The 23,856-nt window shown below is 47.2% G+C and overlaps 3 protein-coding genes across 7 annotated transcripts in view; all 3 read right to left on the bottom strand.

Moving 5' to 3' along the window:
- Positions 1-336: 336 nt before the first annotated feature.
- On the bottom strand, positions 337-8,423 carry b3galnt2 (beta-1,3-N-acetylgalactosaminyltransferase 2). 3 transcript variants are annotated; one of them, XR_010876658.1, is made up of 13 exons: positions 8,196-8,423; positions 7,582-7,705; positions 7,112-7,212; positions 5,507-5,700; positions 4,622-4,717; positions 4,390-4,500; positions 4,225-4,303; positions 3,684-3,867; positions 2,655-2,780; positions 2,176-2,335; positions 1,980-2,036; positions 1,168-1,634; positions 337-493 (listed from the first exon to the last, which is right to left on the bottom strand). XR_010876658.1 is itself a non-coding variant. In XM_067236333.1 (13 exons), exons 1-12 carry the CDS (start codon positions 8,299-8,301, stop codon positions 1,494-1,496), a joined length of 1,479 nt encoding a protein of 492 aa, XP_067092434.1. In that variant the 5' UTR covers positions 8,302-8,423; the 3' UTR covers positions 792-1,453; position 1,493. The 3 variants fall into 3 exon arrangements, 2 of the variants coding, with proteins under 2 accessions (XP_067092434.1, XP_067092433.1); XM_067236333.1 differs by lacking the exon at positions 337-493 and having other exon boundaries at positions 792-1,453; positions 1,493-1,634; XM_067236332.1 differs by lacking the exon at positions 337-493 and having other exon boundaries at positions 792-1,634.
- Positions 8,424-9,773: 1,350 nt separating this feature from the next.
- On the bottom strand, positions 9,774-17,778 carry LOC136943176 (guanine nucleotide-binding protein G(I)/G(S)/G(O) subunit gamma-4). 3 transcript variants are annotated; one of them, XM_067236417.1, is made up of 4 exons: positions 17,154-17,277; positions 16,251-16,307; positions 15,644-15,749; positions 9,774-11,749 (listed from the first exon to the last, which is right to left on the bottom strand). In XM_067236417.1, coding segments are annotated over exons 2-4 (237 nt in total). In that variant the 5' UTR covers positions 16,253-16,307; positions 17,154-17,277; the 3' UTR covers positions 9,774-11,620. The 3 variants fall into 3 exon arrangements, with proteins under 3 accessions (XP_067092518.1, XP_067092520.1, XP_067092519.1); XM_067236419.1 differs by lacking the exons at positions 16,251-16,307; positions 17,154-17,277 and adding an exon at positions 17,759-17,778 and having other exon boundaries at positions 15,644-15,716; XM_067236418.1 differs by lacking the exon at positions 17,154-17,277 and having other exon boundaries at positions 16,251-16,397.
- A 2,547-nt stretch (positions 17,779-20,325) lies between these two features.
- lyst (lysosomal trafficking regulator) overlaps positions 20,326-23,856 on the bottom strand; it is a 44,862-nt gene continuing 41,331 nt past the window's right edge. The window contains 6 exon segments of the mRNA XM_067236341.1: positions 20,326-20,827; positions 20,981-21,052; positions 21,161-21,317; positions 21,524-21,621; positions 21,774-21,913; positions 23,292-23,390. Of these exon segments, the coding sequence (XP_067092442.1) occupies positions 20,689-20,827; positions 20,981-21,052; positions 21,161-21,317; positions 21,524-21,621; positions 21,774-21,913; positions 23,292-23,390 (705 nt within the window). The 3' untranslated portion in view covers positions 20,326-20,688.

Below are 23,856 nucleotides of genomic sequence, written 5' to 3' on the forward strand. Positions count from 1 at the left end.
AAGCCAAATCAGTGATTGCTGATGAGACGCAAACTGTTTTTCTTATCTGTTGAAGACTTGGATAGATTAGAAAACGATAGTATCATGCTGTTCACAGGAAGACGAGAGACGAGGGGATGGAGGAGGGTGACTAAGGATAGCAGGGAAGCGAGAAAAACACGCCCAAATGTCAGGCTCAAACAAATTTCTTACCCGTACCCAGGTAGAACATCTCAAATTAAAAAGTTGGATAATATGAGAAACTTTTCTTTACAAAGCAGACATTTTACTAATTTAATTTATTCCGTAGCTTAGTCATCACTCTTTTGTGCTGTTTGCAAGCAAAATGTTGCTGAAAATGTCACCTTAATCATCCCTTCTTGTTCGCCGTCTTGGTGTTACAGGCCTGTTGTCGTATCTGGTAGGCTACCTTTTAACAATCCCCAGGGTTTCTTCGGTTGGTTTAAAACAGGTGTGTTTTGGCATGTAGACGATGAACCATCTGTTAATCTTACTAAAAAAAGAACAGTACAATCAGGACGAATCAATACAACGATGTGTCCCCCCACCCATTTTTTTTTTAAATATTTTGTCAACCTTTCAAAACTTTTTCCTACACACACACACAAAAAGGAGAGCAAACCGATAAGATAATGTAGGAATTAAAGTTTAAAAAAAGTTGTCAGAAATCAAGTAAAGTACTGATACCAGAAAAAACTATTTAATACAGTAACAAAGTATTTGTACTTAGTTACTTCCCATCTCTAGTGATGACAACAGTGAAAGTAAAAAAAAACAAGCCTTTTGTTTCTAGATGGTATCTTTATTTACAAACCTTGGGTGTGTTTCATAAAATAAGTGCTACTTTAATGAGCCCCATTTCAAATACTGTCCAAATCTCCTGATGTTCTGCACAACTTAACTTTCATTTAAATATTCCAAATAAATTCATCATTCTCCAAAAACCTTCCATTATATCACAGATGTTTACATTTGGTATTCTAACAATACATTAAGGCCACACTATTTTCACAATGAAAGTTGTTACAGTGCTTTGTCACAAACTTTGTGTTAGATCAGATTTGTATTCTACAAATACTGTGAAGACTGACGTAGTCAAGAGAATAATTTACAAATAAAAGCAACTACAAGTGTCAGCGTCACAACCAGAAACCTCAAACCACCGACCTCTTCAGTAGCTGCTGCATGGAAGCCATTAGGCTCAAACATCTACCATGGTTCCCGTTTCAGCATCTGCACCAGCCCATACCGACACACCCCTCTCTCCCCCTCTCTGCTCACAGGCAAAGCTTGGATGACATTGCTCCATAAACACTACAAAAAACCCAATCACAATTCTTCAAGCACCTCCAAAAACAGTTGCCAAGTGTCTAGTGGTTCAGGTGTAGGTAGCAGCAGGAGTCGCTCTGTGTGGGGTGGACTGAGAGGGAGCGGGGTCAGCGATGACCCCAGAGGTCAGAGGTGACCCCAGAGGTCAGAGGTGACCCCAGAGGTCAGAGGTGACCCCAGGGGCAGCTGCAGGGGTCACCACAGGCCTGCTTCCTGCCCCAGAGGTCACGTAGCTCCTCCGCCGTGTGCTGTGGGGACGACAGCATGTCCACATAGCACTCCTTCTCACACAGCCAGCCAGCGTCCTGGAACACACACACACACACGTTTGGTTTCCATCCTAATGGGGCTCAAACATTCACTTCCATTCAAAATTGCGTTCTCTAACCACTAACCCCAATTGTAATTCTAACCCTAAAACCCCCTGAAAAAAGCACTTGAGGTTATGGGGTCCAGAAAAAGGGCCCCACAAGGTCAAGTTTTTCATGTTTCACTTGAAATCTGGTCCACCGCACACACAGCAATTTAAGATTTTTTAATCGTTTTGAATTAAGTTTGATGTTTGGGAGATTTTGCTCTTATTGGCCAGATTTTACCATCAAACTCCACAGTGGTGTTTTACAAGATGGCTGACACAGTGGTTTGTTTACCTGGTGTTTCTGTGGGCCGACAGCTGCCATCCAGATCCCCATGCTCACATCTTCCCCCTGGACAGACATCCAAAGAACACACATCAAACGCCTGACAAATTCACCTCAAACATGTCAGAACAGAAAACCCTTCCTTTTGCTTTTCACAAGAAGTTGGTTAATGTTTAATAACTTTGGCTGCAACTTCGTGGGGTACCTGGTACGCTTTGAGTTTCTCCGCGTTGCTTGCCAGCCAGTGGACCAGGTCCTGGGAAACCACGTACCCGGACCCACAGGCGAACGCAGGGTAAGCTGGACTGGGGTACTCCAGTTCCTGCCACTTCCCAATGCGGTCCACCGCCCAACTCTGCCTGAAACTGGGTCACAGATGTCAGGGTAAAACGACTTTGATCTTTCCCAGGACCGCGGACAACTGAATTGGTTGATAGCACTTTTCTGGGATTAACTAGGTCCTAAAAAAATTCAAGAAGAAATCAAAAAGGAACAATGGGAACAGGGAGTTCTGCAGGTAGAATAAAGAGCAAGCATGTCCATCTGCTTCGAGTGCTCGGCAGTCTATAGGTTGTGTGCAAGCCTATCAAAACGAAGCAGTACTACGCAACAGGAACCAGTAGTTGACTTAATGTCAATATTACCAAACAAAAAGGTCAACTATATCACAAGAAGTCTACTTACTTCCCCCACCAAAAATTGCTCCTCTTCAAGCCCTTGTGGTCAATCTTCATTAATACTGTGTCCACATCGATATAACAATCATCATCTGTCTTCAGGAGCAGATTAAAGTCAGCATTTCCCACGGACCTATCGAAGGGGGAATTTGCAACCTTAATTAAAACTTCAACTGGTGAAGCCACAGTGATTCCTGAGAGCTTCGGTGAAGACTTACAGTCAAGTATCAGTCAAGCTAAAGGGAAGGGGTGTACTGGAACAATTCAGGAGTAGCAGCACACTAGCATCCATCCCTTCTGTACCTGAGAGGGGGGCATTATAACCATCGACTCCATCATGATCACAGCAGCAATATTCAGCTTTCTCAGTCTTGCTTCTCAGCTGGTGGTTTTGGGGAGGACCCGGACAACTCCTGTAACTACCCACCACCCAGACAAGCTCTACTAACTACCCACCACCCAGACAAGCTCTACTAACTACCCACCACCCAGACAAGCTCTACTAACTACCCACCACCCAGACAAGCTCTACTAACTACCCACCACCCAGACAAGCTCTACTAACAACCCACCACCCAGACAAGCTCTACTAACAACCCACCACCCAGACAAGCTCTACTAACTACCCACCACCCAGACAAGCTCTACTAACTACCCACCACCCAGACAAGCTCTACTAACTACCCACCACCCAGACAAGCTCTACTAACTACCCACCACCCAGACAAGCTCTACTAACAACCCACCACCCAGACAAGCTCTACTAACTACCCACCACCCAGACAAGCTCTACTAACTACCCACCACCCAGACAAGCTCTACTAACTACCCACCACCCAGACAAGCTCTACTAACTACCCACCACCCAGACAAGCTCTACTAACTACCCACCACCCAGACAAGCTCTACTAACAACCCACCACCCAGACAAGCTCTACTAACAACCCACCACCCAGACAAGCTCTACTAACAACCCACCACCCAGACAAGCTCTACTAACAACCCACCACCCAGACAAGCTCTACTAACAACCCACCACTTGTAGAACTGCAGAAGTTTGGAAGGCACGTTCCTGTAGGTGTCCACCACGTCCACAAACACCATGTCCCGGTGCTGGAGACTCTCCTGCTTCAGGGACGCGTCCTCCTGTCTCAGCCGGGAGCCTTGCCTCTCCAGCCTCCCTGCTCTCCCCTCCAGCTGCTCACAAAGGCCCTGCGCGTCTGACACAGGCCAGAGGAAAAGTTGACATTTTAACAGAAATAAATAAAAATGATAGAGAAGGAAAGGGAGAGGGAAATATCTTACAATTTGAAACATTCACAGGAACAGAGAAACAAATGAAAAAGATGAGGGGTAGAGAGAGAGAAATATCTCTTCCACCGAGCATACTTCCTAGACGACAATAGATAAGTTAATATGATAAGCTAATCTGATGAGACTTCAAAGAGTACAATGTTCTCTGGTTCACTTCCCTTAGCTTTCTCCCCAGATCTCACATGCTGACTGGGTTTCACAAAGAGAAGGGACGGAAAGATTATTGTGCCCAAAAACTTAGAAAGTGATGTCACTAGACCCACCATAGATCGTGAATGTAAACCCTCCAGCCAAGCCAGGGAAGCCAAGCGCACTTCTGTGAGGCAAGATTCCCTCTGCAATCTGCACACACACACACACGCATGATGCAGCAACATTTGAATGCACTATGCGCATCACAACAAACATCACAGCGTGTTCACACTTACAGAGGAGAACTTCAGGACCCCTCCTCCATTGTTGAGCGTGACCTTGGAGGCGTTGATGGTGGTCAGGCCAGCTGGGTCCAGACTCTCCCAGACCAACGTACCCTCAAAGCCCTGCAGCAGAGAGACACATCCACGTCACGCAGATGAGGGACAATGGCAACAAAGAATGGATAACTATCATCCACAGAGGGTAGGGCCTGAGAGAGGGGGAGTAGGCTGGGGTGAGATTCACCTTGGGTAGGATGAACTGCTCCACGGGTTTATACCACACCCCTTTCACCATCATCCCACTTCCAACTCCACTGAAGCGCGCTGTCACCACGGCCTCCTGTCACACAGACATCCCAGCAGGAAAATCACCATCCCCTTCCAGCAAAGGTGCCAAATACATACCAAACTATTTCCTCCTCCCGTAAGTTAGACTATGAACAGTGCCTCAGACCACATCTGCATGGGAGCTTTCCACTCAGAGCTGCTTGTCCTTCCACAGTACAGGGGGCAGCATCGACACTACAGACTCTCTGTAGGTAACACATTAACTCTGGTTTGGGGGGAGGGTATGGCTCGGTGGTTAGAGTATTTGACTGCAGATCAAGAGTAATTGGATGAAAGTTTCTGCTACATGAACACATTGAGTGAGTATCTAGGACAAGCATGGTCATTCAGTTCAGTGGCTGCATCCTTGTCTGACCCCATGTCCAGATGCATGAACTGCCACAGTGTCCTACCTCACAATTACCTGCAGAACCCTACATCCTGGTCCACCGGCAGAGCCCTACATCCTGGTCCACCGGCAGAACCCTACATCCTGGTCCACCGGCAGAGCCCTACATCCTGGTCCACCGGCAGAACCCTACCTCCTGGTCCACCGGCAGAACCCTACCTCCTGGTCCACCGGCAGAGCCCTACCTCCTGGTCCACCTGCAGAGCCCTACCTCCTGGTCCACCGGCAGAACCCTACCTCCTGGTCCACCGGCAGAACCCTACATCCTGGTCCACCGGCAGAACCCTACCTCCTGGTCCACCGGCAGAACCCTACATCCTGGTCCACCGGCAGAACCCTACCTCCTGGTCCACCGGCAGAACCCTACCTCCTGGTCCACCCGCAGAGCCCTACCTCCTGGTCCAGCTGCAGCAGCTTCACCGTCATGTTGCCCTGGATCTCCTGGTTGGGTCCACCAGGAAACACCCCCAGCCTGGTGATCACCACAGGGTGGAGCACCTTGAAGTCCAGGGTCACAGCAGACACCCCAGCTGGTGCCAGCAGTGAGGGGTCCGACACACCCACCACCTCCACCTCAAGCCCTGCCACTGGAGGGGAGGCACAAGGGGGGGTGGGGGTGGTGAAGGAGGACATAACATTCATACATGCGGGACTCGAAGGATTGCTGACTACGTCTTTGCAGCGCTGGGGTTGTGTCTGAGACGAGGGGCGGGATGGATGTTTCACCCAAGCAGTCGTTTGGTCGTGCGGTTTATAACCTGCACCATCAGCACTGAGACTCTTCTTCTTGGGGCTGCTGTCTCAGAGGGCAGCTTCAAGTAGTCAGAGGGGTTTCTTAATTAGAAAAGAGCAGTTTATTACCCTGGAGATTCATGAAAAATACAAGGCTGTTAAAATGAAGCAGGCTTTTAACAAGTCCGACTCTCTCTCATCCCCCGACGAAAGCCAATTAAAGGCCAAATATTCCAAACCGAGTCAGGTTTACAATAGCAGATGTCTACTTTAGCTGGAGGCAACAGTGATCAAGATGCATTTAGCTTTACCTGGAGTTTTGAATTCAAAAGGCTAATTAGCGTACACATTCAGTAGTCTAGCCACGCACGTATTAAAACCAACAAACCCGTGGAGAAGAGGGGGGGAAGAAAAATACTTCTGCGACAATTAATCCACTTAGCGTGCGCTTTGACCTGAATCCTGAGTAAGAAGCATAATTGCGTTTTAAAACAGCTGTTTTAATGCGTCTCTCTCAATCACATGAAGCCTTTAACAGCCACCAAACCCGGTTTTCTGGCCTGTCTATTTCTGAGGCCAATCATGCCAACACTTAGAACCATTAACATTGTGCAGTTGGATGGGAAAATAACAGCACTGTGACTGCCAGGCCAAATGTCGGAAAACACCCATTTCAGCTAACAACGCAGCACTATCAAGTGTTTTGTATGAGAATCGGTTCTGGCTACGTGACTCAAATCATCTGGTGGACGTAGGAGACGGACGGAGAAATGTTGGAGCGACGAAGTGAACAGAGAAGTGGAAGCCACAATCCCATAAATAAAATCATCTGAGTGTGTTGTTGAGGCCCAGGAGCGATGTATAATTAACAGAATCACACACGGCTGCAGGAAAACCGTTCTTTCACAATGAAATTAATTGGCTAGAATGAGTCGATCTATACCTCATTCCCCAAATTTGTCAAGAATAATCAGACAAATCAAGTCAGTCAGTGAAAGTCAGTTAGTAGAAGAAAACCGTTGCCTCGAGACACAGTTATTTCCACCGTAGTCTTTGGTCTCAATCTGAATAGCTGTGTCCTTGAGATGTGGGTGAGCTTGAATGAGCCTGTTTTCCAGTTCTGAACATTTTCTTTCCTCCATTCCCTGCTCTCTGCAACAGCCCCTAAAGAATTCTCGCAGTAGTCTCCAAGACAGCACATAGGTTCCCTGTACATGCACAGAGCCCAAAGCAGTCCTCTAAGTGGGCTGTCGTAGATGGGGTTACCTGGGCGAGAGAGATTCAGCAGGGAACACGAGTAGGGGTCCTCCCTGTCTTCCTCCGGAATGGGACATCCATGTTCACCTATGATGAACTTCAACCCCACCCTAAAATAATAATAAAAAAATTAAAAAAACGCAACAGAATGCAAGCGAAGGTTCAAATTATGTGATTTCATGGCATTCAACCTTTCATCCAGCTATTCATCCTCGGTTACCATGGTTACGTAGGTTGGAGAGAGGCCACCTGATCGTGATGAAGTGCATCACATCACAGACAGACTTTGGCTTTCGATTTGCCAGATACAAGCTTAAGCAAGTGCAATGTCATGACTTATTGATGATGCAAGAAGGCTGTTGTCCATCCCAAAATATTCTCTCCCTACCCCCCCCCCCCCCCCCCCCTCCCCTTCCCACTAGGACAAATACAAGAGATTTTTCGGTATAGTGAAACATAACGTGATGTAATAAACCCACCGATGCTGGAGCCGAGGGTGATCTCTGACGTAGCCCCCCCACGTGCCTCTTATCGCCTGTCTGAGGTCATGATGGTCTCGAGCGGACAACACTCCCACCAGAACTTCATAGGCCGGCAACTCATCTGTCACAAGAAATTATATTATTATTTATATGATCCTCAATCTACAATGACATTTCGAAAAAAAATATTACTAAGTTACTTCAATCTGCAATGTTGCATTCATGATAATTTGACCCCCATGGTAACAAAGTCCAAATCAAACAGAACGCCGCTTAAACACACGCGACACTGTACCATAGTTTAACACTGTGAAAGCATCATAATAAAGGTTCTCATTCACATAAGTTACAAATGTAGAAGCAATCGCCAACATGGTTTGATGTTCAGAGACAATGTTCACAAAACATACTTCCGTCCTCTCAACACCTCAAGCAACGCCCAACCCCTGTGCACTGATACAGCGGCATGCCATTACGAGCATGTAGTAAGAAAATAGTGTGGATTCAGACAGCAATCTTCAACATCTTCTACTAACATAATTTCGTACAGGGCATTCATAGAAGTTAGATAACGCATTAAAAAAGTTCAGAGACTGAGGGAGAAACCGTACCAGTATCTTTGGGATCCAACGGGATGGTAGCTCGATTTGTTACCAACCACAAGTGCACCACGACCGCGACGCCACACGGGAGCAGAAGGAAGGCTAGGCTTCGCATGGACAAACTCCTTGGTAAAGATCCCAGCGTTTAACAGGTTGACATCGGATCTGTTCGCTGAGGCTTACCCACGTGCAGCCGAACACTGAATGTGAGGCTGAAACACATTTCTGCTCCGACTGTCTCATGTCTGCCTCCTGTGTTAAATGATGATGGCGGGTACACAGCCAATGGCAGTGCAGCGGTTGAAATGCTCTGCCTTCTGGGATATGAAGTTTTATTTGAATTCTCCTTTCCGTCGTTGTGATCTGAATTCAACTATTTTTCAACTAAATTTTCCTCTCGTGGTCGGCAAAGTGAGTATAGCCAAAACAACAGACTTGGTCAAGTAATTCGACGGGACGGAGGTGGTCCAAGTTAAATCAAACTAAATTGATAATTCTTTGAGAATGTTGATGGAAGCAAATCAGTGACATCATGTTTAGAATTGTAAAAGGCATTGAATACTTAGTATTGACACTTAAACACCACCGAATTTGTTGGTTTGAATTCACCTCTTTAAAATTTAAATATGAATTTATTTCAATGTAAAAAAAAAATCATGTTGCTCAAATTCGAACAGTAAAATTCAGATCCCAAAAATTGAGACGAAAGAATTCGAGACGAATAAATTCAGATTGTCACATCCGGGATATCAAGGTATTGCTTGCCTCAGACCGGACCTCTGTCGTCAGACCCCAGGCTGTGAGTGTATGACTGATCTGCATGCATGACTGCCTGCAGCTACACCTGAACGAGAGGGGCCTGAGGAGAGAGGTCTGCAGATGGACCCTTCTCGGAGAAGTGAGATGGTTCGATTGCATTCAGGCTCGATTGCCTTACCTATCCTTGGTTCACGGATGTTGCAATCAGAATTTTTCACCATTCGAAATTGAGCAGCCTGAATCTTGTTCTATTTGAATTTCTGAAACTTTCAGAGAAAGTCAGATTAAAAAAAACATTTAACTAAATACATATTTCTATTTTAAAGAGGTGAATTCAAACCCAACAAATTCGGTGGTGTTTCAATATTAATTATTTAATAGTTTTTGTAGTATACTGAGATCCTGTACCATTCTCATGATTAAATCTGCTCTTTCCCAAATCATGGATAGAGCCTGTCTAGTCCTCCTCTTCTGAGGAGACAGAGCATATGGATCTTGATTTGCACATCATGGAAGCGCTGATACAGGAAGATCCGCACACTTGCTAGGCTGAGCAGGGTGTGAGGCTACCAGGGACAACCACTGACCTGTCAGACATTAATATAGTCAAAACCCTTGCCTAGTGTAGAATGTCATTCTGAAGTTAATACAGCATCTCCTGATGATATGCAACAGTTTAATTGAAAATAGAGCACTGGTCAAATTATGTCCATTGAGCCACAAGAGGTCTCTACTTCACACAAAAGAGTCAACACAATTCATTAATTTTTCGACAGCAACCGTCTAAAAGCATTTTATAAAAACAAAACAGAGAACTTGGGTTGCCATTTCCTTTAATTCATTTTGGGTCAATCCAGGGTTTACAAACACCTGCGATTTACTGCTTTTCTTTGTCAAAGACTTCATTTATTATTTTTGAACAGCAGATACAGTCCATCCAGACCTCTCTATCTGACAGAAAAGCACTAATGAAATAACATTAGAGGCAATATTTTTCATCAATGTATTTCTCAATTATCCCTGTTACACATAGTCAGAAATAATTCCATGCAAAATTCATGTTAGGCCATAAAATCCATACTTCATATTGAGATTTGGCACCACCTTTTCACTGAGGTTTGTGAAAGTACCCTGAGGCAGTCTCAGGTTAACAAGACAGAAAACATGACTATTCTGCAAACAAAACAGTTTGAGCAAAATCTTGATATCTGATAGTTTCAGCTAAAATTCTAGGTAGGGTGTATGATCATTATTAAGAATGCCTATTTGAAATACCAACAGTGATTTTTGTTGTACAGAACCAAAAAAAGCTGATGCAAAAGAACCTGAACCATAGAAGGGATCATAACATGTAAACCGACCCTTATCAGTGTTTTTGTTAAAAAATACTCAAATCGTATTAATAATTGCACATATTATAAATGTTTCACCTAAGTATTATACAAGCTAAGGTAGCACTACTTCACAAGGATGTCAGTGCTGTGCAACAGATATTTCATAAACTACCAATAATAACAATAATAATTAACAATTCAAAATGCTGTAAAAATTACTACCATGTAAAAGAAACATTTGACATTGTGCTTTTTTCCAAACAAACGAAAGTAAGATAGAAAGCCTGTGGGATTACAGTGTAGAGAATACACAGTTCTCACAGATATTGGCACTGGTAACATACTGTACAGTCTACAAGACCAGGCCCCTTAGAATCCAAGGAGGCTGAGTTAAGGAGTAACATGCAGGCCTCTGATCGGCTCCATGGTCAAAGGCCGTGCCATTCAGTCCAGTACAGGCAAAGGAAACAAGCCCAGGAAACAAATAAAGATGTGGAAATGTGAAATAAAATTCAAACGGAAAGTGGAACAGAGAGATACAAGTTTAGATCACTTTTTTCACAAATGTAGCTATCTACAAGTTCTAGTTAACTTATGATTCACTGGTGTATGATTGGGGGAAGAGGAACCACATTGTTATGGACTGAGAAAGGTCAGATTTATTGGAACAGGATTGGAGTTCTGTTTGAGGGTGTTTGTCTAGTGTAACATTGATGACCAATAAACTAGAAAAAATTCAAATTGTTGCCCTGTAACTAATGTTAAACATTACAGGAAACACATAGATCGTGCTTCTAGCATCTTCAGCCTTCCTGAATACAAACAGAAAGAATGTCATGTGATTTTAGCCATTTAATTAAATTAAATTGGAATAATTTTAAATGCTTTTAATCTTCTCAAAGATTTTTTGGAAAGATGTCGTTGGAATAGGGAATTTATTTTAAGATGAGAAAAAATCTGATTAGAATTGGAAGATATGTTTTAGCAAGAGAATGACGAGGGCTATCGTTATTTATTTTTTATTTCACACAAAAAAAGGGACTTGTTTGTTTCCTGAGCCATGTGAAATCTAGCACAACCAAAGAAAGGATATAAAACATCTTTCATCTCATTAAGCACTGAGCAAGGCTCTAATAATGAAGCAATAACAAACCTATTAAACAAAACATGACAAGCTCACTTGGTGCCAGTGTAGGGCCCTCCAGACCCCTGGGACTGAGCAGAACCAACAACACAGTCCTCTAGGCCAACCTCAACTCCATGCCCATGGCCAGTAGCTTCAGGTGTGTAGGTGACAGACAAGCCGGGCAGCGATGGCCTGGGCCTGCGGGCCTCGGGCCATCAGAGGATGGTGCAGAAGAACTTCTTCTCTCGAAAGGGGTTCTCTGAGGCGGGCACAGGGATGATGAGAGGATCCTCGCGTATGTGTGCATCACAGTACGCCATCAGGTCTGCCGCCGCCTTCGACACCTACGGTGGAGAGACAAGGGAGCGAGGCAGAGCGGGGAGAGACAAGGGAGAGAGGCAGAGCGGGGAGAGACAAGGGAGAGAGGCAGAGTGGGGAGAGACAAGGGAGAGAGGCAGAGCGGGGAGAGACAAGGGAGAGAGGCAGAGCGGGGAGATAAAGGTGATCAGGCATGGCAGGCTGTCACTAAAATCACACTTTGGATCCATACTTCACTGAATGAACAGTCTGGCTCGGTTTCCCCTCTGGATCGGGGGGGGGGGGGGGGGGGGTTATGGAATGGTAGCCCGGTGAGGGAGAGGGGAGGAGCAGCTGTGTTGCAGGAAAGACTGTGGCTCTGGGAGATGAGATGAGGCCTAAACCATCTGCCCCGTCTCTCTGAATGACCCACCTGTTCCCTCACTGGGGAATACAACTCCCACAATTCTGGCTGCAAATCTCTATTTCTGCGACTTTGATGGACAGACAGGGTGTCTGTCCATCAAACGGTCATGCGATACTGAAAAGAAAAGACAGCTTTTCATTCCTGCTGTAAACGACACCATGAGTAGCAGTAACATCGATTACAACTGGCTTGTGGTGTGTGAGAGTGTGTGTGGTGTGTGAGAGTGTGTGTGGTGTGTGAGAGTGTGTGTGTGAGAGTGTGTGGTGTGCGCAATACAAATAACACAAACACCATCTCGAAAGCATGTCTTAGCATGATCGGAAACACAATGTTATTTATTTTTCTATTAACAAAATTGCGACCCTTCAGAAAAATAAAATAAAAAAGCTAGTCGAGGTGTATTAATAATAACCCCCAAAACCGTTGCTTTTCAGAAGAGATCAGGGAACAGGGACAAGGGGCAAGGCATGGCGAGTCTTCAAGCCCAGACAAGCCATGTCATCAAAAACAGCAGGCTGTGATTACAGAGAGAGAACCCCCGTGATGAGGAAAACCCTCCTAATTAGCACGGATCACATTCCTTTGGCTGATTGAGCAATTAATGAGTACGGCGACCCCTCAATCAGCAGCACGGAGAGCCCGTTCCCCTCGGCGCCCATGTCTCTCTCCCCTGTCAGAACCCCTATGCTGTGTTCACACCAAACGCAAAGCGAATTATTCGCGCGAATGAACACATTTTCGCTTCGTGTTCATTTGTGTTTATTCGCGTGAATCGCTAGGAGTCGCGTGAATTGTCTTCAACCACTTCCAAAATGACTACTATAAACAAATACGAAGTAGTGTCGGATGCCCAGCGAATAGACCTGAATACCGCACATTCCCATTGACTTTACATGTAATCTCGAATCTCGCAAATAATTCCCTTAGCGTTTGGTGTGAACACAGAATGAGAGATTTAGAGGATTAACAGAGGGAGGCAACCTCTCCCTGTCCCTTCTTCTGCCCCTCTCTTTCTCTCCCCCTCTCCTCCCTGTCACTTCTTCTGCCTCTCTCTTTCTCTCCCCCTCTCCTCCCTGTCCCTTCTTCTGCCTCTCTTTCTCTCCCCCTCTCCTCCCTGTCACTTCTTCTGCCTCTCTCTTTCTCTCCCCCTCTCCTCCCTGTCACTTCTTCTGCCTCTCTCTTTCTCTCCTCCTCTCCCTCAGACTCTGTCTGTCTCACTCTACTAGATGGCTCATCATTCCTCCCCTCTCTCTGTCATTCCACATGTTCCTCAAAAGCTGCGTTTCTCCTGCAGTGGCGGAGAGGTTCTCTCCTTGAGTGAAAAGCCTCCATGTTCGACTTGAGTTCAGGTAGGGCTCACCAGGACGAGAAAGACTAAGACAAGGACAAGAACTTTCTACAAGGACTCCAAGGAGAGGTAATTAATGTTGCCCCCCCCCCACTCATTATTTCCAGAGGTAATCGTTTTTCTCTACAACAGAGGGGATGTGGGTTGTTCATGTAAGCCACCATTGTTGAGCTGAACTGAACGATGCTAGATGGCAGCTCTCCAGACCAGGGTAGAGAGCCGAGTCCATCTCCCCTGCTCCGGGGCGATCACTCCCTGAGCACATGAGCAGCACACGGAATCAGATGATGTCGTGTGCTCTGAGGGCGCAGGACCGTTATGTCTTTGACAGAAAAAACACAACATTCAGCAGTTCAACTTAGTTAGCTCAAGTCCACCGAACACCATCTTCTCAAGTTTGGAATTTATTTAGGAAAGAACGAATGAGACCAAAGATTGTGTGTTGATTCTACACACTGTAGACACTTAAAATACCTTATTCTGCAAAAAATATATATAAACTGGGAAGGTGGATGCGTGTACCAGGAAAAGTGCAAAGTCAATGACTATCTCCTATTTCACTAGAGGAATGTTTGCAGTCTGCAAAATGATACAATCCCAGAAGAGGGAGATAAAAATAGAGGGAGTGTCAAAATCTTTATTGCAGCCTCACAGTATGTGGAGATAGAGAGTGAAAGAGAGAGGGAGAGAGACAGAGAGAGAGGGAGATAGAGAAAGAGAGAGGGAGGGAGGGAGGGAGGGGGGGGAGGGAGGGGGGGGGGGGGAGGGGGGAGGGGGGGGGAGGGAGGGGGGAGGGAGGAGTAGCAGTGTCTTCCTCAACCTTCAGTCTCCACAGAGAAGAAGCCACATGCTCTGCTCTCTCTGTGCTATTTGATCATTTAAATAATAATTTACTGTATTTGTTTATTATTTTATAATCTTTTGTGCTAGGAATGAATGAGCAAACATCCGTACAAAGTGCCAGAAGACATCCCAGCACACACAGGGTCTTCTGAAGCAGCTCAGGACAAAAGGACACACCCTGACTGAGAGAGAGAGAGAGAGAGAGAGAGAGAGAGAGAGAGAGAGAGAGAGAGAGAGAGAGAGAGAGAGAGAGAGAGAGAGAGAGAGAGAGAGAGAGAGAGAGAGGGAGAGGGAGAGGGAGAGGGAGAGGGAGAGGGAGAGGGAGAGGGAGAGGGAGAGGGAGAGGGAGAGGGAGAGGGAGAGGGAGAGGGAGAGGGAGAGGGAGAGGGAGAGGGAGAGGGAGAGAGAGAGAGGGAGAGGGAGAGGGAGAGGGAGAGGGAGAGGGAGAGAGAGAGAGGAGAGGGAGAGAGAGAGAGAGAGAGAGAGAGAGGGAGGGAGACAAAGACAAAAGGACACACCCTGACTGACTTCATCAATCCAAATGTTTAAGGAACTACCTGATATCTTCACCATTAGAGTAAAAGGGAATTCCCCTTGTATATATGTGGTTGTTACAGGAAGCCATGGTCTGATGAAAGGGAACCAACCCTTTAGGGTGAACCAGGCCATGGTGGTCAGTTTGTCAATATCTTTGATACATTTATTATTTAATTTGATAACAGCTTGTCGCAAATCTAAGAAACTCCCTACATTGACCGTGTAACTATTCTAGGAGGACAAAGGGATTTTTTCAAATGGTAATCTGATATAATTTAATGATCAAAACATCCATCCCCTTGTGTTCAGCCTCAAGAAATTTAGAGGAACAGAACTAAATGGACAGTATTGTTTAGTAAGGAAGGTTTTAGCTGGACTCATTACTTTAGTTCTAAGTATCTCCTGACTTTCATTCAATATTGTAGGATTTGTTTAAATACCAAATGGGCCAATGCTATTCAACGCTATTGAATTTGCAATTAATTCATTTGGACTGCAAGTATGCATAAACTGGTAGCACATGTACATGTACTAACTGAAACCCCACATCCGCTAATAACGTTAAATATTTAATGGTAAACGTCCACTAAGGCAGCCATGCAACAACAACAACAAAGTCAGTCACGTACCTAACTTCCCCTTCCAACAATAATCCATCAAAGAACAATTATAAGGTAGCAAATATCAGCCGGCACCCACAACACACACTTAACACTCCAGACTGTAGTAGTCGAGCACACACCTAACACTCCAGACTGTAGTAGGCGAGCACAGATGTGTGTTTACCTTTATCCTGTCCATGCAAGCCTCCATCTTCAGCTGCTCCACTGCTTTCCTGGCCTGGGAGATGCTGGCTGTGCTGTTGTTGGCGATGCCGTCCTTCATGGCGCTCCTGGGGTGGTGGAGGGGGGGTGGAGGGGGGGTGGGGGGTGGAGGGGGGGGGGGGGTGGAGGGGAGCACAGATGAGCCATGGAGCCAATATGCCTTCCATTAGACCCACCCAGCTTCCGCCCTCAGGGACACCCTGCCTACGCCCCCGTGAGACGTCACTGTCATAGACAGGGGGGCACTTATCTCAAGAGGATCAGTTTAATAATTGTTTCTGTAGATTTTCTACTGAGATGCTCTTTCAGGGCCACTGACTGGTCACAGCTCTGATGGCTTCTGTTCATCAGAAAAGGCACTAAGGCTGCTCTTTTTCTGCTGTTCTGCAGACTGGAAAGCCATCTTGTAGCCTCTGAGTTTATCTCTGGCTCAGCTTGTACATGTGTGTGACTATGGAGACTCAAAATGATGTCTGTCACTTGTGATAGTCACTGGTTAAATCAATTTCAGTATCAAGCAGTACATGAACAGGCTGAAATTTGGGCCGCACATGGTAAAGATTGCTTACATCTCTTTTTGACACGCTGAAGACTGGTGTTCCCTCTCTTGTTCTTGAGGTTGGTCTCTGAGGAAGGTACAGGAGAGATGCTGGTGAGGTCTTCTCCAGTGCTGTCCAGGTAGTCCTTCACAGGTGGTTGGGTTGGGTGTTGTTGCATTCAGAAAGAAAGAAACCTTCCGAGGATTCGGTTTGCACACTCAATAATCTTACCTCGTGACCCATGCGTTAAAAGCCAGCTCACCGCAAGGCCACACAATATATTAGGGGCATTGATGAATAGGCCTATTCATCGCAAAAGAAACCGTTACGTGTATTTTGTATCCTTATAATCAAAATCACTCTGTTATGCAGCAGTCTTTCTGATGACAGGATCAGTCACTGAACACCATTACCTGGCCTGCTAGTGCATGCTTGTAATGACAATAACGTGCGGTTCGGTAACGGAGAAGACACTATTCAACGACATACATTTTCCAGGTCGCGCCCAAAAGGGCTTATAACCAATTAATAACGAACTACATAGCCTCGGTCATATCTAGCCGTCTCCATATTTGTGAGTCGGATTTTTTGTAGGCGACCATACGATTGGTCTTAATAAACAAACGAATCAGAGGACGTGATATTTACATTTAATATCACAGCCGTGCGCTGTGGTAGTGGAAAGACGTTCTATTATTACATTTAAGTAATCAATATTAACCGTTAAATAAGCAATACCTGCGTGTAGCTGTCCGTCGCAATTGTTGTAGCAGATATACTATAGAAAAGGAAAACACAAATCCCCACAATCAACATTTATAATCAACATGCATAATTTCGCTTGAAATCAAAAACGCAAATAAGATATCATACACCAGTCATCATCGAATATTGAGGGAAAAAATCAAGAATAACCTGAGCGAAATAGCCTACCTGAAATATGTCAATGATTCCAAGATTGAGATTTCTGGGTTGACTCCACCCAACAAAAGGATCTGTCAAATTCCAAACGAGTGAAGGATCGAGGAAACCCCGTCTTGACCGCGACTGTTTATATTTATTGACGGTGATGCTGTTTTAGCCGCGTGCTGTGCCGCGTCTCGCCCCAAAATGTGCCGTGAATTTACGCATATTCCGTTCAAGGATGGTCTGTCTACTGTCTACACAGCCAGACCTCGATTAGCACCCACTACCACCGCTGGACCTGGAGAAATTACCCATACAGCAGGGGGAAACCTCTTTATGACGATGGAATATGGGGCAGAAACCACTGAAGATGAGGAATGGACGTTTTGAAACAGCGGCACGTAGGCAGTATGGGGAGGCAGGCATTCAGATCACTGGTGCCACAGAATTATCCAAATGCAGAACGTATCCGCCATGCATCGTTTTGATAGTATTCATGAATATCTAAAATCACACACTCCGACGATGCCTCCCCTTATTCTCTGCTTGGGCAAGTTATGGAACGTATTACACATTGAATCTGCGTTTACTGCTGCAGGGCGCTGGAGGGACGCAGACACTCCCCTGCTTACTACGACATCTGACTGGACATCATGGTCTCAATGTCGGCCCAAATGGGTCCTGGTTCCTGCCACAGCCTGCTCCCCGATGGCCTATTCTGCTAGAAACAGGCTGACCACGGTGTGACCCAAGGGTTTGGTATTAATGAGCTGTAAAATTGTTGGTCTGAATCTTAACCTTTCTTTATAAATATTAGAGAGAAATAAACACTTTGAATACAGGGACAATACACAGACACTCAATGTAAAGTTTCTTAAATATTTATATTTGTATTATATATACTGATCACTTAGTTTGTCCATACACATTTACAAAAACATAACAGGGCTCCACTCTTGAAACCAAATGACAAGGGCAGGCCAGACCCACCAAAGGGAAAAATTAATAAACAGCTTCAATAAAATAAAACAATAATCTTGAACTTTACAACAACAAAAAATAACATTCTTTAATTTAGTCTTTCTCTGTCACAAAACAAATGACACACCCCGCTTTCAAAACTTCTCCTGGTAAATGTGCCTCTTTCACCGAATAGCATCCATGCAATTTAACACCAGGCCCCTCAGAAGGAACAGTCTTGTGATGAGTCTGCACACATCCTGAAGATGTTCAGAGCTGGCAGAAATGTCTAGAAGGAGATGCACATGCACACATACTGTACGAAGGGAACAGATACAAGCCAAAAAAGCAAAGCAAAGAAAAAAAAAGCTGTAAACATCTTCAGAGCAGGTAAGTAGCATCCCCTCTGCTTGAGGCTTCAGTTCCTCCTCACCGGCGTATCTTCTCTGGACGCACAGACGACGGGTCAAGTCACGTTAGGATGAACCCATGTTGAAATGACAGGAAACAACGTTCCCTTTCTCGTAAACATCAGCACGGGCGTGAAATGTAAGACTTCATTTCGTTTTCTCAGACCATGAGAAGACAAAGGCAAAATAAACCTTAACGCACCTCAGCGCACATGTGAAAGTAATTCTAGTTATAGAAATGCAAGAGAGAATATTGCTTGATCCTGAAGGTGATCTGATGGATTCTTTAACCCGCAGCACTTTGCTGCCACCCTGCAGAGGGGGTGGGGGGGGGGGGGGGACCCAGGGAGAGCTGTGGACCTGAGAGAGTGATTGTACTCGTGGAGACTCAGTGCAGACAGATGTTCATGTGGCTGTAAGTGCTCAGTGCGGTGCCAGGCTGAAGCCAAGGTGGACAGTGTCTCCAGGGCCTCGTGAAAGTGATGACTAATTCAGTTGTGTGAGAGATTATTCATCAGAGGAGGGGATTAGGGGTCCCAGGTGACTGTATCCCCACGGGGGGCTGTAATCCCTGTGTGTGTGTGTGTGTGTGTGTGTGTGTGGGGGGGGGGGGGATAGAGACTCAGAGCATTGAGCCAGTGCCTGTACTTGCCCCACCCTGAACTACCAATCTGATCCCTCTCCTCTATCCTGCAGACAGAGAGGACAGGACCCCCTCTGCTCCAGCGCACTTGATCCATTTGAGGACAGACGGACAAATACAAGAACAAAAGAAATACTTTTTTTTTTTTTGCTTTCATTGATAATAAATATGTCTGTCAGTGGACAGCAGTGAGAGTAGCTCAATACAAACAACAAACCAAGTTAGTGAAGGAAACAGGCTGGCGAACCATATCCAACCCAGGTTCACACTCAGATACACGCACACACACACACACACACGGTCTTCTTGGTTCTAGCAAGCGAGAGCAGCACACATGCAGCGCAAGGAGCAGCGATTCTTCACCCCTCCACACCTCCCACAAGCCCCTCCAGTAAGTCAGGATCCAGGAGGGGGGTTCTGCCTCAACGCTGGAGGCCAGGGCTTGAGAGGACCGGGGGGATAGAGGCTCCAGTCTCCCAGGGGAGGAGCTCTCTCCTGTGGATCTGCAGCCTCAGCAGAGCGGGCTTCCTCCGTGCCAGCCCTGGTCTGTCAGCGGACTCAGGCTGGCCTTATAGGAGAGGAGCAGGGCCTTTGGAGGAGAGGGGCGTGGCCATGGGGGAGAGGGAGGCGTGGCCATGGGGGAGAGGGAGGCGTGACCATGGGGGAGAGGGAGGCGTGGCCATGGGGGAGAGGGAGGCGTGGCCATGGGGGAGAGGGAGGCGTGACCATGGGGGAGAGGGAGGCGTGGCCATGGGGGAGGGGGAGGCGTGGCCATGGGAAAGAGAGGCGTGGACTTCAGACTGGAGGCGTGGCCAGTCCAAACATCCGCGTATCAGAACGTGATAACGAAACACTAACACAAAGACATGAACGGAATCAAGTCCAAGAGAACACGTGTCCATGGCAACCTCCATGGCAACCTCAGCTACTGTCTGTGATCCATCCTACCATTCCGTTCTGCTCCTGCATATCTATAAATATATATATATATATATATACACACACAAATAACACTATTTTCATGTGATTGCTTGATGCTCGGAGCGTCTCTAGTCTGCTCGGAGGGGAATGGCTTCAGATCTGGGGCGGAGGGGAGGGGGAGGGGGGGGGGAGCTGGGTGGGAGGGGCATGCGGAGCATGCTGACTCGTCAGTCTCCCGGAAAGAAAGATTGGGAGAGTAGCAGAGAGAGAGAGAGCAGAGGGGGGGGGGGAGAGAGAGACAGAGAGAGACAGAGAGGCTGCTCATGGAGACCCTGATGGTGTTCAGGAGGTGGAGAGATCAGGAGGTGGAGAGATCAGGAGGTGGAGAGATCAGGAGGTGGAGAGATCAGGAGGTGGAGAGATCAGGAGGTGGAGAGATCAGGAGGTGGAGAGATCAGGAGGTGGAGAGATCAGGAGGTGGAGAGATCAGGAGGTGGAGAGATCAGGAGGTGGAGAGATCAGGAGGTGGAGAGATCAGGAGGTGGAGAGATCAGGAGGTGGAGAGATCAGGAGGTGGAGAGATCAGGAGGTGGAGAGATCAGGGCATGTCTCTCTCCCGGGGGCTGCATCAGCCGGCAGCGTAGCTGCTGAGGAAGGAGTAGAACATGGGCAGCTTCATGCGCTGCTGATCCCGGCGGCACCACGCCATCACGGTGCCCTCGCTGTTGGCGGTGTAGAGGTGGTGGCCGTCACACGAGTAGGTCAGGCTGGAGACACGGTGGGGAGGGAACACGGTCAGCACCACGGCAACAGCATCTTATTTTGTAGATTATTATGTATTCACTTGATCTGCAGGTAAAACACTCTAACCACTGAGCTAAGACTCAGACCAGGGGAAGGCGTGTGTTTATATACGGTACCTGATTATAGGCTTGTTGGACTTGGGGAAGGTGATCTCTCTCACTGGCTTCAGGTCCCAGGTACTCCACAGTCTGAGAAAACGACACACACACACACACATAACATCCATTCAGTTATCAGCATTTAGAAAAGCACAGATAGTTATTTTTCTAACACTCACACCATCCTCTAACCCTCACCTGACCACTCCGTTTTCGAGCCCTCCAGCGATGACGTTGACAGACACGCCCTCCGGCTGGTTGGAGAAAGCCACGGAGCAGATGATCTCTCTGCAGTGGACGTGGCCAATCAGATCACCGTTCACTGTCCACAGGCGCAGGTCGCTGCCGCCTCCCACTAAACACGGGAAACACCGCAAGGGTTAGCATCCGCCGCGAACATCTTACGTGACGGAGGCCAGTTAGTCAGAAGGCTAGAGAGCTAGCTAGAAGTCTAGAGAGCTAGCCAGTTGGCTAGAGAGCTAGCCAGTAGCCTAGAGAGCTAGCCAGTAGGCTAGAGAGATAGCCAGTAGGCTAGAGAGCTAGCCAGCGGTCGGTCCTCACCTGAGTCACACACGGTGGCGATGTCCCCCGACGTCTCGCTGGCAGACACGGCCGTCACGGGGTTTTTGTGTCCCGTTAGGCTCTGCACATAACACAACCTACACACAGGAAGAGTTGTCCCGTTAGGCTCTGCACATAACACAACCTACACACAGGAAGAGTTGACACGTGTACGGAATGATTCATGCTCAGCTTCATAAAGCTAGCATTAAAACACTGTAGTTCTGCCCCTGTCTACACACACACGCACCTGTTGAGATCCCAGAGGATGCAGGTGCCGTCTCTGCTAAAACTGATGAGGATGCTGTAGGGCTTGCAGACAAACAGGCTGGTCACCTCCCCTGTGTGGCCGTACAGGTGGACCTGGGACTCCACCTCCATCTCGGTGGGCTGCACACACACACACACACACACACACACACACACACACACACACACACACACACACACACACACACACACACACACACACACACACACACACACACACACACACACACACACACACACACACACACACACACACACACACACACACACACACACACACACACACACACACACACACACACACACACACACACACACACACACACACACACACACACACACACACACACACACACACACACACACACACACACACACACACACACACACACACACAGTTAGCTTCTACACGTCCTAGAACCCCCTCACAAACACACTGAAGAACCCCACCCTGGGACCAAGACCCTTTACAGAAGATACAGGTTTCAGTGTGACTTCACATTCCATTCATTCACTGGGTGCTTGCCCATGGGACATATGCACTGAGTAACAGTTAAGCCTTTTTCAGCAAACCAGACGGTATGATTCATCCTGTATGGCTGCTGAGTACACCTATAAGATCTGAGAGAGAGGAGGGGGGAGAGGGCTGTATGGGAGAGAGGGAGAGGGTGGAATGGAAGAGAGACATTGGAAAAGAGAAGGGGGTAGGGCCTTGTATGGTAAGACAAAGAGAGAGAGCGTGAGCGAACAGAGAGAACAGAGATAGAGAGAGACAGAGATGAAGAGAGACAGAGAGAGAGAGAGACAGAGAGAGAGACACAGACAGAGAGAGAGAAACACAGAGAGAGACACAGAGAGAGAGAGAGAGAGAGAGAGAGAGACAGAGAGAGAGAGACAGACACAGAGAGAGAGAGACAGAGAGAAAGAGAGACAGAGAGAGAGAGAGAGAGAGAGACAGACAGAGAGAGAGAGAGACAGAGAGAAAGACAGAGAGAGAGAGAGACAGACAGAGAGAGAAACACAGAGAGAGAGACAGCGACAGACAGAGAGAGAGACAGACAGAGATGAAGAGACAGAGAAAGAGAGACAGACAGAGAGGGAGAGAGACAGAGAGAGAGACAGAGAGAGAGACAGACAGAGAGAGAGACAGACAGAGAGAGATGAAGAGACAGAGAAAGAGACACAGAGAGAGAGACATGGAGTGGGAGTGGAGGGCAGGGAGCTGTCAGACGCAGGGGTAACAACAGCAAGAGACTGAAAGCCTTTCTAATGACTGAGCTTCCAGACGCACACCACCTTGCAGGCCAGGAGGAACAGTGTTTCTAGGGATGACTAATGAAGCCGCCACACCGAGGCCTGGAGCGTTTGTGCGGCACGGCCGTCTAGCAGGAGAGATAATGGAGGGTGGGTGGGAGTTGAAGGGGAGGAGGAAGGTTGGAGGAGAGAGAGGGAGGGAGGGGCGGGCGGGGGAGGGGAGCATGTCACCATGGAAACCCACCGTGGTGCTGGTGAAGCGGTTGCCGTAGGCGGTGATGACTCCACACTTACTGCCCGTGAACAGCTGACAACCATCCGGTACCCAGGCACAGCTGGTCACCTGGGGGAGAGAGGGATAGAAAGAGAGTTAGAGAGTAATAAAGAGAAAGAGACACAGAAAGAGAGCGAGACAGACGGAGAGAGAGAGAGGGGAGGAGCATATATACTGAGAAAGGATAAAAACCACCCAGTTGATAAGGGAGTTCCTCCAACTCCATGATGAGTTGAAGAATATTGATCACATTTAAAGAGGAGGGGGAGGAATTCCTTTCACCAGAGGGCGCTATGGTGCATCCCAGCTCTCTCACAGGAGATCCCCCGGCATGATTCACTGCTCCGCTCCTGGGTCAGACGGGTGTGAGGAGGAGGAGAGGAGGGTGTGGAGGAGGAGGAGAGGAGGGGTGGAGGAGGAGGAGGAGGGGTGGAGGAGGAGGGGTGGAGGAGGAGGAGGAGGGGTGGAGGAGGAGGAGGAGGAGAGGAGGAGGAGGGGTGGAGGAGGAGGAGGAGGAGGAGGAGGAGGAGGAGGA

Source organism: Osmerus mordax, chromosome 5 (genome assembly GCF_038355195.1).
Source record: "Osmerus mordax isolate fOsmMor3 chromosome 5, fOsmMor3.pri, whole genome shotgun sequence".
Lineage (NCBI taxonomy): Eukaryota > Metazoa > Chordata > Actinopteri > Osmeriformes > Osmeridae > Osmerus > Osmerus mordax.

Bases quoted from the DNA above. Each gene is read 5' to 3' on its own strand.
- LOC136943176 (XM_067236417.1), bottom strand. The intron at 11,750-15,643 runs GTAAACACACAT...TCTCCACCGTAG, and splicing joins CTTGCATGGACAGGATAAAG to GTGTCGAAGGCGGCGGCAGA.
- b3galnt2 (XM_067236333.1), bottom strand. From the start codon at position 8,301: ATGCGAAGCCTAGCCTTCCTTCTGCTCCCGTGTGGCGTCGCGGTCGTG. The intron at 4,718-5,506 runs GTAGGGCTCTGC...TCTGTGTGACAG, and splicing joins TGCTGCAGCTGGACCAGGAG to GAGGCCGTGGTGACAGCGCG. The intron at 4,304-4,389 runs GTAAGTGTGAAC...GTGTGTGTGCAG, and splicing joins GGGTCCTGAAGTTCTCCTCT to ATTGCAGAGGGAATCTTGCC.